The 23973-nt window shown below is 39.2% G+C and overlaps 1 protein-coding gene across 4 annotated transcripts in view; it reads right to left on the reverse strand.

Annotated features, from left to right (window-relative positions):
• Positions 1–23973, reverse strand: part of HEATR1 (HEAT repeat containing 1) — a 52919-nt gene that overhangs the window by 26513 nt on the left and 2433 nt on the right. For all 4 annotated transcript variants that reach the window (XM_075126916.1, XM_048843789.2, XM_048843792.2 and 1 more), the window contains exons 3-22: positions 23672–23888; positions 19968–20109; positions 19349–19450; positions 17896–18036; positions 16645–16856; positions 14330–14463; positions 13567–13675; positions 13045–13155; positions 10735–10852; positions 9449–9556; positions 8957–9052; positions 7832–7920; positions 7282–7493; positions 6473–6594; positions 5591–5788; positions 5030–5213; positions 4338–4486; positions 2397–2589; positions 1634–1806; positions 294–461 (exon numbers count right to left, since the gene is read on the reverse strand). In XM_075126916.1, coding sequence (XP_074983017.1) covers positions 294–461; positions 1634–1806; positions 2397–2589; positions 4338–4486; positions 5030–5213; positions 5591–5788; positions 6473–6594; positions 7282–7493; positions 7832–7920; positions 8957–9052; positions 9449–9556; positions 10735–10852; positions 13045–13155; positions 13567–13675; positions 14330–14463; positions 16645–16856; positions 17896–18036; positions 19349–19450; positions 19968–20109; positions 23672–23888 — 2978 coding nt within the window. The remainder of the gene's footprint in view (positions 1–293; positions 462–1633; positions 1807–2396; positions 2590–4337; positions 4487–5029; positions 5214–5590; positions 5789–6472; positions 6595–7281; positions 7494–7831; positions 7921–8956; positions 9053–9448; positions 9557–10734; positions 10853–13044; positions 13156–13566; positions 13676–14329; positions 14464–16644; positions 16857–17895; positions 18037–19348; positions 19451–19967; positions 20110–23671; positions 23889–23973) is intronic.

A 23973-nucleotide genomic window follows, 5' to 3' on the forward strand; every position in this document is an offset into this window, starting at 1 on the left:
TGATCCTACAATAGAAAAAGTGCATGGCTGGAGCATGGAAATGTTTGTGATAATCTTTGAGTTATATTTTGCAGATGTGTCACATTTGCATACCATCTTAAAGTATCATCCAAATGTCTGCCAAAAATACTAGAACATAAAGTCAGCAGTTACTCAAAGTTACCGTTGCTAAATAAAGCTGCATCTTTTGAGTTCTCTACATTTCAAGATACTTCCATCATTTAAACAAAAAGCCCAACAAATCTTACATCCTATCCATAAAATAAATTTAAAACCAGAAAGCCCACACGCACCTCACCATTGACCTGCTGAAGAATCTTCATCAAGCTTCTTGCTACATATGATGGACAACCAGGGTCTTGTACACAATCAAGTATGTGTTCCAAAGCTTCTAACAGCTTCTTCTGCTGAGATTTCTGTTTACTTTCTGTCTGCAGTTCCTCAAACAAGCTTCCCAAACTCTAGTTGATAAAAAAAAAAAAAAAAAGTGAAAAACAAGTCCTTCCAAGAGAAGTTAAGGGCCCCAGAAAGCTGAAACATTTTAAAGTGAATGCAATGTGAGGCAGATGTGAGTAAATTTAATATATTATTCATTTTTAAGTCCTCCTTAAGTTTATTTCTGACTGAAAGAGAAAAATCAAACTCTCTTACATGACAGATGTATGAACACTCCACGTTCAAATAATGTGTACTGTACAGATACAAGCTTTTATGAATCTATTGCTCTATACAAAATCTGGCTGGTTCACAGGACATTAGCAAAACAGCCCATTCACTGCTTGAAAGAATAATGTAAACTCAGTGTGTGTTTTAAAATTGTTGGGATTGCCTTTCTCTGCAATCCTTCTCATCCAGGGGGCTAACTGTGGGAAGAGGCTTCAAATGTCTACTTTTCCCTTTACAAGCTTCTCTCTAGGGGAAAACAGACAAGTTCCTGGGCCTTTTTCCTCCAAGCAAGCGCAACCTTTGGAGAAGAGGGCTGGTGGCTTGTGGCCTCTTTTTCCACCCCAATGGCCCAGCAGAAATTGCCTTGGATTCCAGGGGAAAAATGACACAGGGTGAGAACCACCAAATTTTTCAATAAATGCTAGCTTTCTCACCAATAGCCTTGCCGCCCTGCCTTCCACATCTAGTTTTATTAGTAATTATTGTCCAAGAAAATGTGGCTATTTATTCAACAGAGGATCTCTTAAAAAAAAAAATCTTAAAAGTTAGTATGTTTTGAAATACAAATTATCCGCAAATTATATAATTTTGTTATAGACACACATGCTGATTTTCAAGTCGCATTTAATTTTTCACTATATGAACAGTGGTTTAAACATATTTATTCAGTCCTCAAGTATTTAAGTGAGCTCCACTGCAATTTCTTTTGCATTCTGGTTTTCCTGGCAAATATTTTGCTGGTTCCTTCCCCAAAAACAGACTTTCCACTTTCTCAATGCCAATAATGGCTCTTCCCTTCACACTCAAGAAAGCAGAATGAGTGGTCTCCTAAACCAAATAGGGGTGGGACAGAATAGACAAGCACCTTGTCTGTAACATGATCTCTACTAGCCAGTAGAGAAGATGGAATTCCAAGTAGGTCCCTGAAAATTTATTTCATTCACATGCACTTCAACAAAAATCTTACCTGAGTCACATAGAGGGGATCAGTTAAGATCTCCTCCGCTTTTTGTACCAGATTATGAAGAATGGGATGAAATGGAGACTCCTTTATTCCAGTCAGGGAACGAAGACAATTAAGAGCAGCCCTTCGCACTTCACTCACGGGACTCCCCAAGTTAATCAGCAGAGATATTACCACTAAAAATGAAAATGGAAAAAATTTGTTAAAACTGAGCAGTTAGAATTCTTACATTATTATCTACAGCAATACCAACAGATTCCTTTATATTTAAAGGGTCTGCTCTTTTCCTTAAAAATCTTGAGGGATATACAGTAACTATTTTTAATATGAGCCATGTGGAAATCTGGCCATAAATTTCATCACCAAGATGCTTATATTATTGTTTAAAAATGAAGGACTTAAGTTTTACTACTAAAGCCTATGTAGCATCCTTTTCTTGTTTAAAATTTGTGTTACGCTCTACATAAAAACATGGTGTGATTTCTCAGACACAAATTTCAAAAGCAGGTGGTGATTTGACAATTGCATGCACAAGTATTACATATGCAAACAACACTACAGCTCTGTTATGGTTTTGATTTGTCAAAGACAAAACATTAGGAAATTCAAATGTATGGTTTCAACAAGAAATGTAGCACTCATAATGCAGACAGAAACAACATGACAAGAAAATGAATGTTTAACACTTTTTCTAGAGCACAGATATCACTTTTTATTAACATGTGACTAAGCCTTAGCAAGACAGAAGTATATGGTTTCCCTGTACCTGGGGAAGAGGCTGATACCAGCTGTTTTTTCTTTTGGGCAGCCTGTGATGTAAGCATTGCACACCCTATATACAAAGCTCGAGTCTGTAGCATCGCATTCACTGTGTAGTTTAGCTGATTTGAGAGGTTATAGTTATAGGTCCATAAAACTGAAAGGAATTTGAACAGATCCTCTGAATCTTCTAAATGTACCTTTAAAATAAAAAGTTAAATATATTTGTTACCTCTTTGTCCTGTGTACCTTTACATTCTTTTATGCAAAGTACTTTTTCTCTTATATTTTCTATTATAGCTTGAAAAGGTATTTACAGAAACACCCATTTCATTTAGATTGAGACTAAAAGTGTTGAGCATAATATAAAGCTAACATTAAGAATTTTTATTCCTTGTTTGAGGACTCTGTCCTTTTTTGGGCAGCTGTTAACCCCTTGCTGCATGCAGCATTCTTTATGCCATCCTGAGAGCTTTCTATAATTTTACTTCAACTGAAGTCTTTTTTTTTTTTTTTTTTTAACTTTTTCTTTCACAGACTATTGAAATCAATGTCATTTGACACAAGGATTTCTGAAGCTCTTGTACTTTTAATACAAACTGGAACCTTATCTTTTCAGTTTGATTTGTGGTTGTCATCTAATGATCTGTTCTAACTTATAATTATTATTAAATATGAGTATTGTGGTGCCCAAGGCCCCAATTTGGTTTGAGGCCCCACTGCGCTAAGTGGTGTACAAACACAGCCCCTACCTCAAACAGCTTTTTTGAGAGTAAAGTACTGAAAGACAATTTGGCACCATCCTCAGGGGCGCAACCAGAATTCTTCTAAGGAGGGAGACTAGGTTATGCGCTAAGTAGCAGAGGTCACTACAAAAGATGTATGTGGAGGTAGTTGGCCCTGGGAAATCTGAGTCCCAGTGGAAAAGGGGAGCTGGGCAGGGGGGCAGTGGGAAGCCCTGGTAGGGAGGAGAGGGGAGCTGGGCGGACAATAGGGGCAGTGAGGAAATGGTGGAGGACAGGGGATCAGGCAGTGACCCCACACAAAGCCTGTCCGATCCCCACCTCTCCACTACCTGTGCCTGGCTCCTGCTCCTTATGGGGGGCTCCACTGTTTGGGCGGGCCCATACCTAGTTCCACCCAGTCCTGTCTATAAAGTCCTTGGCTCCTTCTCATTCCATGCAGACTGGCCACTGAGCACACCCTGGCTGGGCCTGGCACCTGCTGGCTCACAGGACACTCTGCAGCCAGGGAGGGATAGGGGCTGCCTGGCCCAGGAGATTGGCTCCCAGCAGCCAAGCTCTGGCACCCCACTCATACCCTGCAGCCAGGCCCCCAGGTCATTTCCCCCCCCCCCAAACATACTACATGCATTCTTACCACGTTATATGGTAAACCAAACAGCTAACTAGATTTCATGGGTTATGTTATCAAGATATACAACTGGACATAGTTAAGCACAACTACTTTTCTCTATTTGAAGCAGGTCTGCTTTGCAGTGTTAAACATTTCTCCATTCAGGCAATCATAATCGCTATAAAAACTGTCCATATAATGAAATCTTCTGTAAAAAGACCTTGAGACCAAATTTTAAACCATTATAGGATGTTTATTAAATGCTTTCTGCTGTATATCAATGAAGACTAGTGCACAAAAAGCTATGTTAAAATACCTGAATTGCACTATACAGTATTTAGTCTCAGATTTAGAAATCGTAATGGACTTCAGGCAACCCACAACCAAACCTTTTACAGAAATACATTGCTTAGTGCTTAAACAGTCTTCCATTCTCACTCAGATGTTACCATGAAGCAAATAAATATTTAAGCAGGATCCCTTGGAATTGTTCTCAGCTTTCTTTAAATTTTATGTAGCGATTCAAAACAAGTTAATGAAGAAATAATTCAGAATATTCACTAAGAACAAAAAAACACACATACAAAAATACCTTGAACAAAAGACTCAGCAGTGCTCTGAACTGAAGAGCATCAGCTCCCTCACTGGCTCCACTGACAATGACGTCAAACAGCCCCAACAACAGGTGTAAATACTCTCTGCTCTTTTCATTCAAACTTTCAGGATTCCACCAGATTTCATCTATGGCCATGAGCAGGGCGGAGAAAAACAAAAACCCCATTATTAGTTGTATAAAGTACCTTCAGGGTATGTCCACCCTGTGAAAAAGGACGTAAGGCATGGCCATGACCAGCCCAGGTCAGCTGACTCAGGCTTTCGGGGCAGTAAAATTGCAGTGTTAACGTTTGGGCTTAGGCTGGAGCCCGGGCTCCCAGAGCCTCCCCCTTTGCAGGGCCTCAAAGCCTGGGCTCCAGCTGAAAGCCCAATCATCTATCCTGCAATTTTATAGCTTTGCAACCCAAGCCCGAGTCAGCAGCATAGCCATACCCCTGAAACAACTCCCCCAACAACTTTGCAGCTGAAGAATCTAAGAAATGTGGCCGTTTTCAAGTCTAGAGAAAGGAAATTTCTAGAAATCTGTTTAGTGTAACAAAATAGTATAAGAAAGCAAAGTCTGTGTTTTGGAGAACAACTTTTAATGGGGAAAAAATCCCATGGACCTAATTTTTTCTTCCTTACTTCACATAGTCTGTGAAGGTTCGCGGTTTGAGTTCTGAAGCTTACCTTTCATAAAGGATATGGGAGGCTTCAGGCCACTAACAAAGCTTTTCAAGAGAAGCATGAGCATGGCTGAATCTTCTACATCAACAGCCTGACCACAGTTGAGCTTTTCTATGTATTTATTCAACAACTCGACTGACACCAAGCCCCCAGGCACTGACTCAATAGGCCATTTTGCAGGAATCATCTGAGAATGAAAACATAACTTGAATGTACACCCACACAACCCGTCGACTCTGCCTGCACCTCTTGCGGCGCTGGAGTACAGGAGTCGACGGCAGAGCGCTCAGGGGTCCATTTATCGCATCTAGACTAGACGCGATAGATCGATCCCCGCTGGACCGATCGCAGCCCGCCAATCCAGCGGGAAGTGAAGACATACCCTTAGAAGTCTTAATACCAGCCTTAAGAAAATGCTGACAAGTGTATTTTTTTTTTTTTTTAAAAGGAACAGAGACAAGATTTTCTGTCCATCCCAACTTTGCTGATCTTGCTACTCTACTTATGAAAGAGACCTTACTCTCAACAAAAGGAGTATCATCTACAAAATTACTTAATTCTTACCTCTGCAGAATGACTGCCTTCGAGTTGTCTTATTTTTCCCTCCAGAAGACTGAAGATTCTGAGAGCCAATGACCAATAACTTTCTTCCATTTGTGAATTACAGCAGCACTGGACAAGCACAAAGCTGATTACGTGAGCAGTTACTTTCTGCCTCATGCTGTCAGATTCATTTTCAGCTACATGTATCAGACCTTCCACCTATTTAAAAAAAACAAAACAAAACAAAAACAAACAAACCCCAAAAGCCACAACAGTGTAAGAGACGTCACAATATGCCCTTTTTATGTCCTTGCTCCAGCAATGTCACAGGCAGCAGAAGTTCTAAACTTTCCCACACTTCCTTATCAACTACCTTAATTATGACCTGATATTAACACCTCTACTGGTGCGAGGTCAGTTTCTATGGCCAATTCAGTCACTGGTCTCTCCTCCAACAAGGGTACCAATCAATACAGAAAATGCCATTGTAATAGGCAATGTGAACATTTGCCCATGGACATCTGTCTGTCCAAACTGGACAGAGACCTTCAAACTCATTACATATTTGTTCTCTGATTGGCAAATGTTTTGGGGGAAACATAATGCCCATAAAATAGTTTTGCTATGGTTACACTAATAAGGCATCTAAATGTAGTATTCTGTGTGTCGTATACAAGGTTTTCCTTTTTATGAGAGAGTTAATGGGCATTAAATTCTGATCATTACATTTGGTACTATGCCATAAACATATTGTATCAGCAGTTGGATAATGCTGTAAAATGTAACAAACAGCATATTTCACGGTCCCACGAATCTCATTCTGTCTGCTATAGCGATCATCTATAAGTACATACAGAAGTTTGGATTACCATTAAAAAGAATGTATTTTAATTGTGCACATACCATCTGTAACATTAAGGAAGGATCCCCTGAAGTTATGTTATCAGAAAACAGCAGGATCATCTTCTGGTTGGCCATACCAACCAAATCTGCAGACTTGATGGATTTTATCACTTTTTCAAACGCTATTTCCATAAAACAGAAAAGGTGGATACATGAATCACAAGTGAAAACACTGATAGCTTGACAATATTTAGAAATATTTAAACACTTTAAGCAATTAATTTTCTTATCACCAACATCCTTGCTTTTCTTTACTAAGCTCTCAAACTATTGAAGCTTTCCATGTGCATTGCCTCTTGACCTCCCTTGCTTAATCCCACTCCTCTGTTTGCATCAGAAGAGTTTATTCTAAGAACATGTTATTCTTTCAAAAATAAAAAAGATCCCACTACTCAACATGTCAGCCACCCCCGTTTCACTGTTTCCTCTATTGTTTAAAGTTCCTTTTAAACCTGAATTCAACTAGAATTTTGCATCATTAAAGTCCAGATGACTTGGCCTCAACATGGCAAATCAAAGTCCCAAAAAAAGTCTCCTCAAATCAGTTACAATTATAGATGTTAAATGAAACAAAAGAAAAAAAATCCCACTTCATATCAAAGTATTTCTTTAAATTTGAGTAATAAATGAATAAATAAATCACAAGAGTTTAATGTATGAATACATAACCCACTTTCCAAAGCTTTTAGACACACATTAGGGGTGATAACTTCTTAGTGGTGGCCCAGCTCTCTACCACCTATATGAGTATCAAGTTCTAATGTCCAATACTTTTTCTTTACTCAAACCAATTGTTTTTAACAGCTTACCTTCTGGCCAGCCCTTCAACAAAGGATGTAGGGAGCAGAGGCCAGATTCTGATAGACAAACTGCCATTTTCCATTCTGCAGATTTTGAATTATTATTAGTGATTACCATAAATGGTAGCAACTGCATTACTATTTGATTTAATAGCTCTTCCCTCTCATTCAGAATCTCTTCTTTGAATAAAATGTTTACTGCTCCCTCAAGAACCTTATACCTAGAACACAGGAAAAAAGAAAAAAAAAAACGCTGAAGGAGCACCACTTGATTACATCACCAATAACATTTCTCCAAATTGTTTCTATTTCCTATTGATTCAAATTAGAGTTTGAATAGCAAGCCAGAGAGTAAATGAAAGTCACAAAAAATATCAAGTAATTTCAAATCTCTCTCAATATAAAATTACCACTATAAAATTACCACAACTAAAGGAATCCAAAGTTAAGATATGACACACACCACCCGCAACAACCACCTCACAACCCAAGCTCCATCCATTAATATTAAAAGCTTGGGGGGGAGAAAGGGGAAGACAAAAGAAACACAGGCACATACCACTTCCCGTTCTTTGAAAGATCAACTCTTTGAAATAGAGTCAACAGACTTGAAACAGTTATTTCTGGACTGATCTGTCCCTTGTAAATCTACAAACAAATCAACGGATGCAAAAATTAAATGACCAATATACAAGATATAAGATAATCTATGAAACTGTGATAGCAAGTGCATCACTGATCATATTAAGTAGAAAAATTAAACACTGATAAGTGAACTTATGTTGATCAGCTAGTATGTTTATTATAAGGAAAAAGAAAATTAAAGTAACTTCTAGCAAGCTCTGGTTTACTAGATCCATGAAGAATATGGTCTGAATGCACAGCTGGATGGAAAATGCATTGATTTTGAAACAACCAGAATGTTTCATAATGAAGTAAGTTTTTCCTCTATGTAGTATTTGTTAAATGCAAAGAAAAAAAACCCAACACATGCTAACAAAAAGTTTTATTTCTGATCATTCATGTGTTCTGTTCATCTCTCTTTGTTGTCATTGGTATACCATTTCTTAAAATCAACCACTCTACAACTGTCACAAGGAAAAATCCTACCAGAAATACTAATAGATGTAATAATTAAAAATAGTTTATGTAATGATCTCTTCTCCCACAACATACAGTATTGCCTGATGTAGAAATATTAGAGACATACTTACTAAAGTCCTGCCTAATCAACTGTGTTTAAAAAAAAAAAAAAAAAGAATGCATGCATGCTTATCCCTACCAAGACCAAAAAACTTTGATACAGATGTCTTTTCCTAACACCTAGAGCTTTTCTGGGAGGGGGCTGAAGGATCCTCTTATTTATTTGCATAAAATGGACAGAGTAGTTTATAGGATGAGCAGAACTCTGGATTAAAATATGTTCTAGTGACCAGATCAACACAGTACCCTAGGTTTAGTAGTCTCCAAGAAGAGAAAAAAAAATGTAAAGTAAGGAATAGTCTGCTAGCTTTTTGCTTCTTGGTCCTATTAAAAGGACAGAGCTACACACAAATTCTCGTCAATGCCAGTGGGGTCAGTGGAAGGGAAGGCACAATTAATATAAAGCATTAATTCCAGACTGCTTCTGAATATAGAGAAATAGCTAAAATCTCACTTGACCTATCAGGAAACATTGACTTACCTCCAAGGCACTGAGAGCAGTCATAACAACCTCCACGTTGTCATCCATAAGTCGTGCAAAAATGGCTTCTTCTATGAAGGACTTGTCAAAGCCCTCCTGAACAAAGAGGGAAAAGCAGTTAAGCAACATTAGTTTCCAAAGCCTTCTTGGCAGTATAACTTTCATGACATATGAACTCAAGTACAGGAGAATAAAAGCCTCAGTTAGGGGGATGCTAACTGCTAATACCAGTGGAAGAAAGAAACAGAAGTATCAGACTCCATTGTGGGACCACAAGCAGCTTCATAAACTGGAATTAAACCCAGATTCTGGATGACAGGATCCAAGTTTAAAGAAACAACAACCGAACTGATTGAAAACAACATTAAGGATAATGTATTTGTCACATTTTAGTGTGATGTTTGTCTTGTCTTCAGTTAAAGTTTCTATAAAAAGACCCTCTGAAGACAGACAGACATTTAACTTCTTTAAATGAGAGACAGAGGTACCAACCTTTGATGCTTCAATGATCTCCTTCAAATGCTGAACAGCCAAGACTCTGACACGTGGCTGTGGATGATTCAGGCTAAGCACCAGAGAGGTATCCGAGTCTTCCAGAAACTGAAATGTACATTGCACAGTTGCTCAATGTATGTTGAAAATTAATCAATTAAACTTTGCGATTAATTGCGATTCAGACGCACCTGAAGAAGAGATTTTTTTTACCCATGAAAGCTTACACCCAAATAAATCTGTTAGTCTTTAAGGTGCCACCGGACTCCTTGTTGTCCATGTGTAAACAAGCCCTAAATTCTCACTCTGCCAAGGTAAGGAAGCGCCCACACTGCATTTATCTAAGGGTTCTGAGAAAACTTGAATGACTGAACCCAGATAGAGGCAGCTAAGAAGGTAACTCGAATAGACCAGATGCCCGCAGCTTATCTCAGCAACCCTGAAGTTGCTTGAACACGGAGTCCTGTGTCCTAATTTTACATACCATGATTTCATCAGTTGGCCACCCATTTATAAAATCTGCGCTATTTATGCAGCTATGTTTTTCTTGAATTGGCCTAAAGTGTCTGAAACACGGCTTTTAATGGCCCATAATCTTTACCAGTTTGCATGTTTGATTTGGAGGTAGCCAGCTTTGAATATGAAGAAATTTAGCTATAAAAGAATGTAAAAAAAACAAAAACAAAACCACACAATGTTTTCTTGACAAAAAAAGTGTGGAGTACAAATGATTTTGCTGTGCACTGGTATGTGATATGCCCAGGCTTTGTTTCTCTTTGGAGACAGCATGCTAAGAAGCTTGGAGTCACTAAATTCCTCTAGTCACTGAATATCATCAGCCTTTGAAATGAGTAAAAAGCAACACGATAACATTATGAAAAATGTCTTCACAACCTTCCTTGATTAGAATAATGGTCGTCACTCCGCTGCCACCTTTTCTAATTTTGACAGTTCTGTCCAGCTTGCAAGACATTGACAATGTCCCAAAGTAACACTGGGGCACATGTGACCTTATCACAACACAGCAGAAAATCATGACCAAAGCAGCACAATATAAGCTACTAGCCATTTATTCAAGTTGCTCTTTACATTTGATAATTGTAGACATTATCACAGTTTTGATCAAGCACAATGGCACTTAAATCAGTCACAATGCAAGAAAAAAAAAAAAAAAAAAAAGAGAGAGAGAGAGACAAGAAACGACAGATACATTCCAGTATAATACTACTGGCTTCAAGGCACCATACCAGAGTTGATTTAGGTCCAGAAATTGGGTCCTTACCTACCTGATATTTACTGCCACTCACTGAGAGAGAGATAAATTGGTGGAAAAGATCTTGCTCATTCTGATTTATAACATCTTTCAGATACTCTTCCAGTACCAAGTCTAAGGCTTTAGGATATCTGCCAACAACCAAGAGAAACAGGTTCTGCACAGAGAATTACTATAGAAGTTATGCACCAATTACAAAAGAAATACATGCAGAGGATACAGAATGTTGGAACACTTGTTTGAATCACAGAATCATAGGACTGATTCTATGGACCTCGAGAGATCCTCTATTCCAGTCCCCTGCACTCAAGGCATGACTAAGTATTACCTAGACCATCCGTTTGCTTAACCTGCTTTTTAAAATCTCCAATGACGGAGATTCCACAAACTACCATGGCACTTCACTCCAGTGCTTAACTACCCTGACAGTTAGGAAACTTTTCCTAATGGCCAAACTAAACTGCCCTTGCTGCAATTTATAAGACAACTGCATCTTGTTCTACCCTCAGAGGTTATGAACAATTTTTATCCCTCCTCCTTGTAGCAACCTTTTATGTACTTGAAAACTGTTATGTCGCTTCTCAGTCTTCTCCAGGATGGATATCACTAATTTCAAAAATAAAATAACATAAAAATAAATAAATAAAATTGGATTTTTGGGATAAAATGCTTCTTGAAGAAAAAGCCTGTCTAAAGATAGTTTTAATTAAGATATCTTTGAGCTATAATTTATCTCAACATGGAATAGGGATTATAAATTCTAATTCTATAGTATGAGACAATATATTCATGTAATGTTTAAAAAAGGTTTTGTAAATGAGTTCCAAAAGTTCACAGATTAAGGGACCCAATCTTATGGGGTTCCAGGGGCTTTTGTATAGATTATTTAGGTTAACCTTTCTATCTACCCAATGGGACTCAGTACTCAGTCTAGAAGATACCACCAGAGATGCTTAGTTTTGCAGTTCTCAAACTGTGGATTTGTGTCTCCAGAGATAACATACTTTATTAATAGCAAAAATGTTTGTAAATAAATAATACCTAGAAATGAGAAACAACAGACCTCAACCCTACTGTCCCTCTGCAAACTTGTGTACACAAAGTCAAACCCTTACTTCTCTCTAAAAGTGCAGAGATTCAAAAAGTTCAATGAACAGAAGATGGTTGGGGGCGGAATAGATCTGGACAAGGAGAAGAAGTCTGGAGAAAATGTGAGAAGGGAGGGACAGGCAATAGAAACAAAAGTGAAACTGTTTGAGCAGCATATTCCCGAAGTCTTGAGGTTTTTCTGAGTATAGCCTTCATTGATTTGAGATCTACAGTACCGTTCTCTCACTAGAAGGGCAAACCTATAATGGCAGCAGGCCATAAAAGAAATCCAGTTTGGGAATATTTTAAATGAAGTTCCTCTACCTGTGGGTAAGACCGGCATGTGTGCAAAATGCAAACAGTACAACACAGAAATACAAGGCCTGGTGGCCCAAATAAAACAACATCATGAGAAGTGTTCCTTCTCAGGAGGAAGCTGCGTTGAAGATGATGAACAGAACATGTCTGAACATGCAGGATCTTCATGTTGGTGAACTTTTTTATTTCATACTCCTTTCTTAAGGACTACCTGTCTTCCTTCTGGACTATTCTTGAATTTTCATGTTTGAGCAAAAAATATAATTGTTACTCTATGGTACTATCATTTTAGATGCAGCTGGGATAAAAAATACATAGCTAAAATAGGCAGATCTTCCTTTTACAATTTCACCTTTAAAATAGCACTGTCAGTGAATGCAATGAGCAATACTCAAGGTATTATTATGGTAATAATAATTTTTTTTCCAAGAGACATCTAGGTAGCTGAAGTCCCCCATCACCACCATGTCCCGTGCTTTGGATGATTTTGTTAGTTGTTTAAAAAAAGCTTCATCCACTTACAAGTAATTCTTCAAAGGGTATTAATCTGATGGTGTTTTCATAAAGCTGGTCAATAATATAAAGAACCACTAGTATAAATGATTAACAGAAAAGGCTCAGTATAACTTAAGAGTGCTGGGAGAGGCTAGCAACTGAGGTGCTCAGATATTAAGGTGATGGGGAATGTACAAGGATAGATTTGGCTTTAATTACATGTACTGTAAAGACCAAAATTATGCTTACATAAATCACTCAGCATACCTAAGTGACAAGTATGAAGTCACAATTAGGATAAAGGTACCCTAGGTAAATGCCATATGAACACAAATTACTAACAGAAGAATATATTGATTCACAGTTGACTTACCATACTTTCATACTGCACAAAATGCATAGGAAATAAAAAGTAACTTACTTTCTTTCAAGAAGTCTGATGAGAGGAAGAAGTTGTTTATTGAGCACAGCCATTTTGGTGGAATCAGATTCATTCTCCACACCATAGGAAATAAACTCTTCAAGAAATTTACTAAAGTGACAAAAACACAAATAAAACAGACATGTAGACAAGACAACACTAATCGTCAGCATTATTAATTGAGACGAATAGAATAGTTTTTGTGATTCATAGCATATGTTATAAATACAGGTTTTCTTCTGAGTTTAAATTTCATCCCCGAAGTAAATTTCTCTTTGTAAGGCCCCAAGTCGACAAAGACTTATCCATGTATTTAACTCTGCTCAAAGGAGTCATCCCAGTGAAGTCAAACACCCAGAGTTCAAACACCAATGTGTCTGCAGGATCAGGGCGCGTCAGGAACCCATGAAAGCTGGGAAGATAACAGACATTCTGACACAATGCTAATTATGTTGTCACAAATTAGGTGCTATTGTAGCTGAAGTTAACATACATTGTGGAAAATAATCGAAATTAGCTCACCAGGCCAAAAGGCGATCTAAATCCTTTTCCAGTGCTACACTTGTAAGTATGGCTTCTAGATGTCTCTTATAGATTTGGTTATCTGTCACTTCAGATTCCTCATGCCCCTCTTAAGAAGAAACACACAATTAGACATTTTTTAAAAGCAAGATGAACAGTTGTTTTAAAATAAACTCTCTACATTTATTACACCAACAACCACAGAAAAAAAAGAGACAGCAGTTTCTTGTAGATTAAGCACATAAATGGGAGACTGGAACGTACCCCATCTGTAACACTATCCTGCTATGTGCCTTTGGTCAAGTCAAGTAACCATGTGCTGTACCTTACCTTCCCAACCTGTAAAATGGGGACCATAAAGGTTATTTATTTCCTATAGATCTTTCAATGATTAAATATTACGAGCTGCTCAGTATTATCACTATATGGCTGGAGTAAAAATTGTGGCAACTGTTACATATGGTCTCTCAAGCGACGTTCTATGTGCAGCACTTGACAAGGATCTTCGTAAAATTAGACTAGCTCTCACTAGATCTAGTCTCACCGGGCACTGCAAATGAATATCTAGGTGCCTAGCACATCACTAATCTGCTGTTGCATTTAAAAAAAACAAAGCTATTCCACAAGCCTCATAGAAAGACGACCACGAGCAGTTCCTCACAGTTTGGAGTAGTCTATCATCAGGAACAATTAAAACTGATTTATCTAGCGAAGTTGCTACAAGGGTTTACCCAGAAAAAACACTGGGCACATGCTAATATACCAGTAGCGCAGTCAATAATGGAGCAAACCAGGTGCGGCAGCAGGTAACGCAGAAGGGGAGTGACATCATATGCAGCTGAAATGCCATGCAGGATAGTAACCAGGTCTGGAATGTTACACAGGTAACGAAATGGCCTGCAAAGGAGAACACCAAAAGAAAGACTGAATATTGCTCTGGGTTATAGCTTAGCCATCACCTTCTATTATATAGAACTTTCAACTGTCCACATCATATTGTGAAGTGGCTCACCCTCAATGAAAAAAATAAAAATAAAAAAAATAAAAAGGGTTACAGGGGATGCATTTCCCAGTTTTCACCGGTTTAAGAATTGGTGCATTTCACATTCTGCAAAGGTACAAGGTACTGCCAATCAACCCTAACTGTGCCTTGTTTTTGGGCAGTCTACTTCCCATGTTTCTTGAACAATTTGAGGACTTCAATAGCACAGATATAGGTGTGAGGTCTTTTTTAGGGTGGTGGGTGAAATTCTGTGGCCTGCATTATGCAGGAGGTCAGACTAGATGATCATAATGGTCCCTTCTGGCCTAAATATCTATGAATCTATGAATCTATAAGTAGTGGTGGTAGGGAAAAGGGAAAGATTGAGGGGTACTTGTATGTGTTGGGGAGAGATGAGTGGGTCTTCCTTAGAAGACCTCACCACCATTCAACTACTAGCTCCGCCCCCTCCAGTGCCCAGTTGGGCTAGGACAGGTGATCCAAGGGCAGAAGGGAAGGTGGTAACTTGTGGGCTGCAAAGAGCACATCTACCAGCTAAAGGGAGGGGAGCCCCAGAATCTCTACTCCACTTCAGGGGAGGGGGGAGGAAAAGGGGGTTGGCAGAGGCCTCTCTAGTTACATGTGAACTAGGCAGCTGCCTGGGGCAGCCAGGCCAAATCTGCCACCCGAGGCCTATGAGGAGGGGGTGGCACACCGAAGTTTTGATCAGGGTGGCAGACTGTTCTGCATGGCCTCTGGGGCGGATATAAGGGGAAAGGGAGCAGAAGGATTGCAGAGGCATACTCATCTCAATGGGATGTGGTCAGATGGAAGGACGACACCCTTTTGGTAATGAATGAGACCTGAAACAATAGCTCTGAGCTACTGCAAAGTGCTCCATTCATCTGAGTGGATATTCTCACCCCCGCCTCAGTGCCTGGGTGCTGTGCCACACATTGATTATGCATCTTACCAGCTTTCCATACTGCATGAGCATTGTGTGCCTGTGCCAAGCACCAAGGATGTCTGTTCCCAGTGCCCAGCAGGAGTTCAGCAAACCTATCCCACCAGAGAACTGATTCATTTCTGGTTGGAACTCTTGCTCTGGCCTCTCTGCTATCATCTGCAATGTGGCAACTAGTTCCTCCGTATCATTCTGTCCCCACCCCAGGCTTCACATCCTGGACACAGTCTTGCCCACCAAACCGTCCCAGGGAAGGACTTGGGCAGATAAGTAGATGCTGAAATTCCTCAGAATTGCATACACCACTAACACTTCCAAAAGGAGCACCATAATGGCCCCGAACACCAAGGGAAAGGTGGGTTGACCACACTAACGTACTCCAAATGCAGAACTCCAGAGAAGAGGATTCTAACTAATGGCTCTGGCATTCAAGTGCTTGTTCCTCTAAGCCACCATGTGAACACATTACTCTGTGTTTCACTCTCTAAGGAGTTTCTGAGGAAACAATAGCTCTCACAGATGAATAAGCATTAGAATAAAGCTTCCGGAGTGCAGTAACTTCAGAAATATTTTTGAACTGGTTCTTAGTACTGGTCAATATCCGTTCCCAGGAGCAGCCCATGCTATACATGTCAAGAAAAATTCTTTCTAACTCTGCATCAAAAAATAAGAACCTGATATTATAAGCAGCTCATTTTAGGGGGGCTGTAACTCAGAAAACCACTGACCAAGTTACCCCAAATGTGCACTATGGACTCTACCCTAGCCTCTCTTGTGGCATGCCAGTTTTCAAGCTAATCTCCTCATGCTTTTGCGATTGATACCTGAATATTACAAGCAGCTTATTTCTGGGGAGGAGCTATATCTGAGGAACACCTGGACAAAAAGACCTCAAACTTGTACCACTAACTCTACCCCTGACGAGACACAGAAATCTTCAAAACAATCTTGATTACGCAGGTGGATTTTAGAGCACTTTGAAATATTGACTGTCAAACAGTATGGTAGTCTCAGCCTTAACTATAGTGCTGTGACCACCCTATGGTAATGACAGAATCCTTTTAAAGATGGAAACTAATGATATTTAGGACTCAACTATTAAGAGGGAATCTGTCAACTCATGTATACTTACTTTTTCCCAAGACCCTCTCCCTTTTGGTTCTGAAGAAGAACGAGCAGGCAGGCCAATCCTTCTCTGGCTAGAGAAGGTGTTTTGGTCAAATTCTTGCTGATCTGTAATGTCAAGGACTGCACCAAGGAGGTCTCCATTGTCACTTTCATTGCCAACTGGCAGATGATCATGTAGGTTGCAGCTCTGTAATCCACTAGAGAGGATTTCAAACCCTACCAAGAGAGAAAGAATTCAAAGTGCGTTTCTGCCAAGTTTAAGTTTAAAAAAAGTCTGTCTAAATAATGGTACAGGATACTCTTTGGCCAACACTAATGCAATTGCATTATCCCCTTTTCATCATGTTAAAGCTTTAGTGAGCTAATTAAACTTCAAATCTAGACAGAGAAAAAAAGACATATGCTCATTAACACTGTAGCAAAGCGGGTAAACAGAGCCACCACAAGCAGCAGCGCAGAAGGATGGTATGTTATGGTATTGCCACCCTTACTTCTCCGCTACTGCCTTCAGAGCTGGGCCCACAGTCAGCAGCCACCACTCTCCAGCCACCCAGCTCAGAAGGCAGCAGTGCAGAAGTGAGGGTGGAGAGGTATGGTATTGCCCCCTAACTTCTCCGCTGCTGCTGGCAGGGTGCTCCCTTCAGAGCTGGGCGCCTGGCCAGCTGCCACTGCTCTCCTGCCACTGCCAACTCTGAACGCAGCACAGAAGTAAGGGTGGCAATACCACACTCCCCCTACAATAAATTTGCAACCTCCCCCTCCCTCCCCACATCTCTCTCTCTTTTGGGTCTGGACCCCCAGAATGAGAAAGGCTGATCTACCCCATGAAATCTGTACACTAAAGTATACAAAAGACCAGATTTCACAGTCCACGACGTGTTTTTCACGGCCAATGAAGTTGGGAGGGCTTTAGCTATGGTTATCCAGACTCCCTCAGCCTTGAGGTGCCGTATTACAAGAAGCATATCAGATCAAAGCCAGGCGGACACAGCTCCTTATACAGTCCAACAATAGCAATCCTGAACTGGTCAAGGTTTACTCCATCATGCAGGATTATGAGGTAAACAGGTATTGTACATCTTTCATAGTTAGCAGAAGCAGCCACAGGAACACAGAAAAGTGAGCTATGTTTTGTTTACCTAGTCTCTTTTCTAATTTATTCCAGGGAGAAAATCCCTTTTGGAAGCTAATTACAGGATTCTAGCTGGCAAAATAAGCCACACTGTATCATGCAAGAGAATGAAATACTGGGTACCTTTTGTACGTAAGGGAGCAGTTTGGAGACTATAGTGTCTGTTATCTTCTCTACAGCACCAAGAGCAGACACAATGGTGGAGGCGTAAAAAGTAAACAGGACCCTCAACTGAGAGACGCTGCCATCATGTACAGAAAAGATCTAGAATGAAGGGGAAATAGTTACTTAGGCATTAGGATGATGATCAAAAACATAATTAAAGTATTTAAGGTCTCATGTTAAGAGTTCCTGTTACTACAGGATTCTGCTTAATAGCACTTCTGATATTAACAACTTCTGATTAACAGCAACATTTCACCAGGAACCAATCCTGGCCCATTGACTTTATTGTTAATGAGATTTGGATACTGGCAATGGCATGCCACTGACTGAACTCTTTTGAAAGAAAGGCCCTGACTGCAGGCAGGTTTGAGGGGCTGCAGCCAGGGAAGGAAGCACTAGGATGTGCCATTCCTAGCTGCAACTCTGCAAACATGCCTACGGCTGATGCTCGGCAAGCCCCAGAGCTTCCTTTCCTGGCTGCAGCCCGGTAAACCTACTTTGTCGTTTATTGGCAACTTCGAAATAACAGCAACTCTTTGTCAGGAACTGAGAAGTTGCTAATAAGCGTAATCCACTGTATCTGCATTTTGCTTATCTTGGCATATTCCAAAATTTTAAGAAAATGTAACTGCTACATCTGTCTTTCTTCTAAGATTTTATTACTACAAGGTTTTTGGGTTTTTTTGGGCCAGTGATTTAAAACTATGATTCTTTCTACCACCTTGAGATCAATGGGTCTAACATCCACAATTTAAAACTATTGTTAACATTTCAAAGCACAAACTTAAAATAGCCATGACAACTACGAAGAGGTGCCCAAGCGCAAAAATTATTTTCAAACAGCGTGACAGGAATCAGGTAGCTTTTTTTCTTTTTTTTTTAAATAAACTTAAAGCATCTCAATTTTCTCCATAAGGATTACAGTAAAAATCTTCTGGAGTCACTCTGGGCCATCAGTCAATTTCCTGCATTAACCAAGAAACAAATCTCCTTTGCCCCAGCCTCCTCCAGCTAAAGTGCCCTCTCCCCTTTACCTCTCACTGTATATACAGTGCTGAAGTTAGCCAACCGCACATTTTGTCTCTCCCACTTGGGATTTTTCCAATTTTGCCTCAGATATTGGCCACCACCAGAAGCAACACATCAGAGCAGAAAGACCAATGGTCTGATCCATAGAATTTTCAATACTGTTCCCAATGACAATATTACACTAATTTCTATTAGGTTCTAACATCTCTGTAAATCAGAGTGGGCGCAAAGAAAAAAGATTTTCAGACGCTTCTGTGTATTGAGTACGTTTAGTGCTACACAATTCAGAATGTGCAAAAATAGCACACCATGATGCAAATACATAAGGGGGGAGGGGGAAGAGACACACAGACAGAAAGCAGAACTAGAACAATTTACCAACCTTTACAGATTTTGTCACCAGACTGCAAATGAAATCCATGAAACCCAGGTCTTTGTAGCAGTGTGTAATCAAAGCACCCCTAGCAAGGGGGACTCCTGGTTTCTGTCCAAGACAAAAATAAAAGAAAAGGGATTTAAAAAATATAAATAAAATTAGAATATGCTAAAGTGAAATCAAACACACACACAAACTTCATTCATCTCTCCAAACCATATTAAATGATCACAGATATCCTGATTTAAACTGAAACAAGTAATGGTTTCCTCTCACCGGACTTCATTTCATCCCCTTAATTTTATATCAATTAGTTGTACATATAATTTTATATGTTTCCAAGTTGACTGCAAACATACTGCATAATAAAAAGCAGATATTTTTTCCTTTGCCAAAACCAGGGCTGTAATGAATTCTCCTTTAAAGAGAGAGATCAGGAACAACATGTGGACGTTGTAGTCCCAATGCTGCAACAGAATCTTGTAGCCACGACCCACATCCATGGAGCTGCAAACAGGGGATTGGGGGGAGGAGGTGCATGATAATAGATACAATATCAGGACCAGGACCTTACTAAGTTCTATTTCTCATACATCCTCTGAACTGTATCTTTTAGCTATTTTACCTTAATTGGATGCAACCAATTCCATTTATGAGTTGGGTCTCCAATTTTTAACAGCTGAATAACTCTCACAAACAATTTAGTCTCATGGTACGGCAAGACACAACCAACCAAACTGTCCTCGTTGTAAAGATGGATATGAAACCTAAGGAAAAAAGCAAACACAATCAGAAATTTCATAGCACGAGGTCCATACATGCTATTCTTGCAACACAGGTTGCAAATAAAAACCTGAAACATAGAATGCCATGCTGAATCAGGCATGAAGTGCATCTAGACCTGTATACTGTCTCCGACAGCATCCAGGACCAGATGCTCAGTCCAAAAAGCAAGACACCCTGCACTCAGCAGTTATGGAATAACCTGCTCACAGGGAAATTGTCTTTCTACTCTAATTAGTTAAAAGTAGATCTGTCAAGCGATTAAAAAAAATTAAATCGCAATTAATTGCGCTATTAAACAATAAGAGAATACCATTTATTTAAATATATTTGGATGTTTTCTATATTTTCACATATTTTGATTTCAATTACAACACAGAATAAAAAGTGTACAGTGCTCACTTTATATTTATGCTTGATTACAAATCTTTGCACTGTAAAAAACAAAATAGTATTTTTCAGTTCACCTAATACAAGTACAGTAGTGCACTCTTTATCATGAAAGTTGAACTTAACTGTAGAATAATGTACAAAAAACCTGCATTCAAAAATAAAACAATGTAAAGTTTTAGAGCCTGCAAGTCCACTCAGTCCTACTTCTTATTCAGCCAATCGCTAAGACAAACAAGTTTGTTTACATTTGCAGGAGATAATGTTGCCCACTTCTTGTTTACAATGTCACCTGAAAGTGGGAGCAGGTGTTCAGATAGCACGGTTGTAGCCGATGTTGCAAGATATTTATGTACTAGATGCGCTAAAGATTCACACGTCCCTTCATTCTTCAACCACCATTTCAGTGGACATGTGTCCATGCTGATGACGGTTCCGCTCAATAACAATCCAAAGCACTGCAGACCAAGGCATGTTCATTTTCATCATCTGAGTCCGATGCCACCAGCAGAAGGATGATTTTCTTTTTTGGTGGTTCAGGTTCTGTAGTTTCCGCATCAATGTGTTGCTCTTTTAAGACTTCTGAAAGCATGCGCCACACCTTGTCCCTCTAAGATTTTGGAAGGCACTTCAGATTCTTAAATCTCGGGTCAGTTAGAAATCTCATATTGGTACCTTCTTTGCATTCTGTGAAATCTGCTGTGAAAATGTTCTTAAAACAAACACATGCTGGGTCATAATCCGAGACTGCTATAACATGAAATATATGGCAGAATGTGGGTAAAAGAGAGCAGGAGACATACAATTCTTCCCCAAGGAGTTCAGTCACAAATTTAATTAACGAGTGTCATTAGCATGGAAGCATGTCCTCTGGAACGATGGCCGAAGCATGAAGGGCCAATACAATTGTTTAGCATATCTGGCAGGTAAATACCTTGCAATGCCAGCTGAAAAGTGCCATGCAAATGCCTGTTCTCACTTTCTGGTGACATTATAAATAAGAAGAGTGCAGCATTATCCCCTGTAAATGTAAACAAACGTGTTTATCTTAGCGATTGGCTGAAAAAGAAGTAGGACTGAGTGGACTTGTAGGCTCTAAAGTTTTACATTGTTTTGTTTTTGAGTGCAGTCATGCAACAAAAAAAGTCTACATTTGTAAGTTGCACTTTCACAACAAGAGATTGCACTACAGTACTTGCATGAGGTGAATTGAAAAATACTATTTATCATTTTTACAGTGCAAATATTTGTAATAAAAAACATATACTTTGATTTCAATTACAACACAGAATACAATGTATATGAAAATGTAGAAAAAAATCCAGAAATATTTAATAAATTTCAATTGGTATTGTATTAACAGTGCAATTAAAACTGTGATTAATCGCAATTAATTTTTTTGATCATGATTAATTTTTTGAGTTAATCGCGTGAGTTAACTGCGATTAATTGACAACTCTTGTTAAAGGGAAACAAACATTTCATTTTCAAAGATTTTAAAGCCAGCGAGAATCATTATGATAACCTAGTTTGAGCTTCAGCATAACAGGGCAGAGCAATTCTGCAACCCAATGGATGCATTTGCAACAGCCATTCATGCTTTAGTATTATTAAATATTTTCCACTTTCTATATTTGCAAACATCTTATGTAAATAAGGACAGTAGCACATTACAAAATATTTAGTCCATTTTATCTCCCATTCTTTTCAGTTCCTTGGAATTAAAAAATATTTAGCACATACCAATATATTACACTAGACTATACCAGACAGAGTTCACATATTACATTGAAAATACATCAATTTTACATAGCCTCTTTCATTCTGAACGTTATCAAATAAATGCCTCTGTTGGATCATATTAAAGAAGTTCTGTATTAAAAATCACAAATGAGTTTGATTCCCCATAGTTTAAATTCCAGGGTATTACTAATTAAGAGATCTCTTGGTTTTTGGTACGGTTTCTCTCCCTCTATGTGTGAAACTTGCAAGCTGCTAATTGTGTTAGTACATTCTAAGACAGAGTCTGTTCTCAAAGCAATTCTTTGTAACAACAAACTACTGACACAGAGAGACTCAAAGCAATACTCTAACAACAGAAACAGCACCCAGAGACTCCCCGCCCTTTTGTCGTATTCATCTCGCTTTGTTAACAATTGTGATTAAAAGAGAGATAGAGGATGTATGTGGATGGATGCTTGGTGTGGATAATAACTGAATGATCAGGGAGGTGCCAGCCTAAGAATGTAGTGTCCATCAGCTGAAGAAAGCGTCAAGTGGAAATAACCAGAGGACCCCCGGAGGGCAGACTGGAATCTACCCAACAGCCTCAAGGATGGGAGAACCAAAGAACAAGATAACATCTGACAGCATGGAGCCTTCAGGACTGTGCCATCTGCTGACTGATTCAGCAACAGCATGATGAAGCAATTCCCATAGACTGGCATAGGAAGAAATTCCTATAAAAATGGACTCTAGAAAGGGAGAACTTTGGGGTCTGATTCTGCAAACCAACTTCCAGGAGCATCAGATGAGCTTCTGACAAGGCTCCCTCCTCATGTCTAGGCCACCTGGCCAGTGGCTTGGCATGAGCAACTCTAAGGCTGGTAACTATGATAACAACCTTGCAGAACGTGTGTGTGTGAACAAATATGAAATTGAATGGAATGTTACAGTTATAACTAACCGCTTACTATGATTCTTCCTGTATACACAATAAATGTGGCATTTTGCCTTTTCCCCTTTAATAAGATCCTGCTGGTTTTTATTTTATTGGTATAACACCTCATAAAATCCTGCAAAATGTAACAGCTGCTTCTCCGTCCCAGAAGAGCCAACCACAGAACTGGGAAACTTTGGTAAAGGACAATTAGACAAACCCATACACAGAATGCCATGGAATCTTTAATAGTCCCAGAGAGCATACAGACCCTTGTTAAATTCTCTTGTAACAGACCCATATTCTAATTTGCAAGGAACTAAATTTATCTTGCCTAGTAAAGATGAACATCTGAGTTGATTGTGCCAGGATTTGAACCTGTAGTTCAAGGAATCTAAGTTCAAATCACACCCAAACTATTCTAACAAAAAAAAAAAAAAAAAAAGTGTGTGTCTCATAAACTTATCTATTGACATGCATGCGATTTATATGATTACCTGTGAATTAGCCACTCCAAGCACTTTTGTGCTGGTTTAAGCATGAAGTAAGGAGACAAATGAATCAGGAATGATGAAATATTCTCATCCAGCTGCTCATTTACTGCTTTAGTCTGAACACTGCGTTCCAAGCCCTTTGATGTGAGACTGAACAAAGTAGAATGAAACATCTCAAAAGAAGGATCAATCCCCATTAGCTCTTCTAGGCCAGTGCACCCTAGGAGAGAAAATGGTGAAAATGGTTTAACACACAACACAACACAAGTTCTCTACCTCAAAACATTCTTCTCCTACCCATCGAA

This window comes from Caretta caretta, chromosome 3 (assembly GCF_965140235.1).
Source record: "Caretta caretta isolate rCarCar2 chromosome 3, rCarCar1.hap1, whole genome shotgun sequence".
In the NCBI taxonomy this organism is placed as follows: Eukaryota; Metazoa; Chordata; order Testudines; family Cheloniidae; genus Caretta; species Caretta caretta.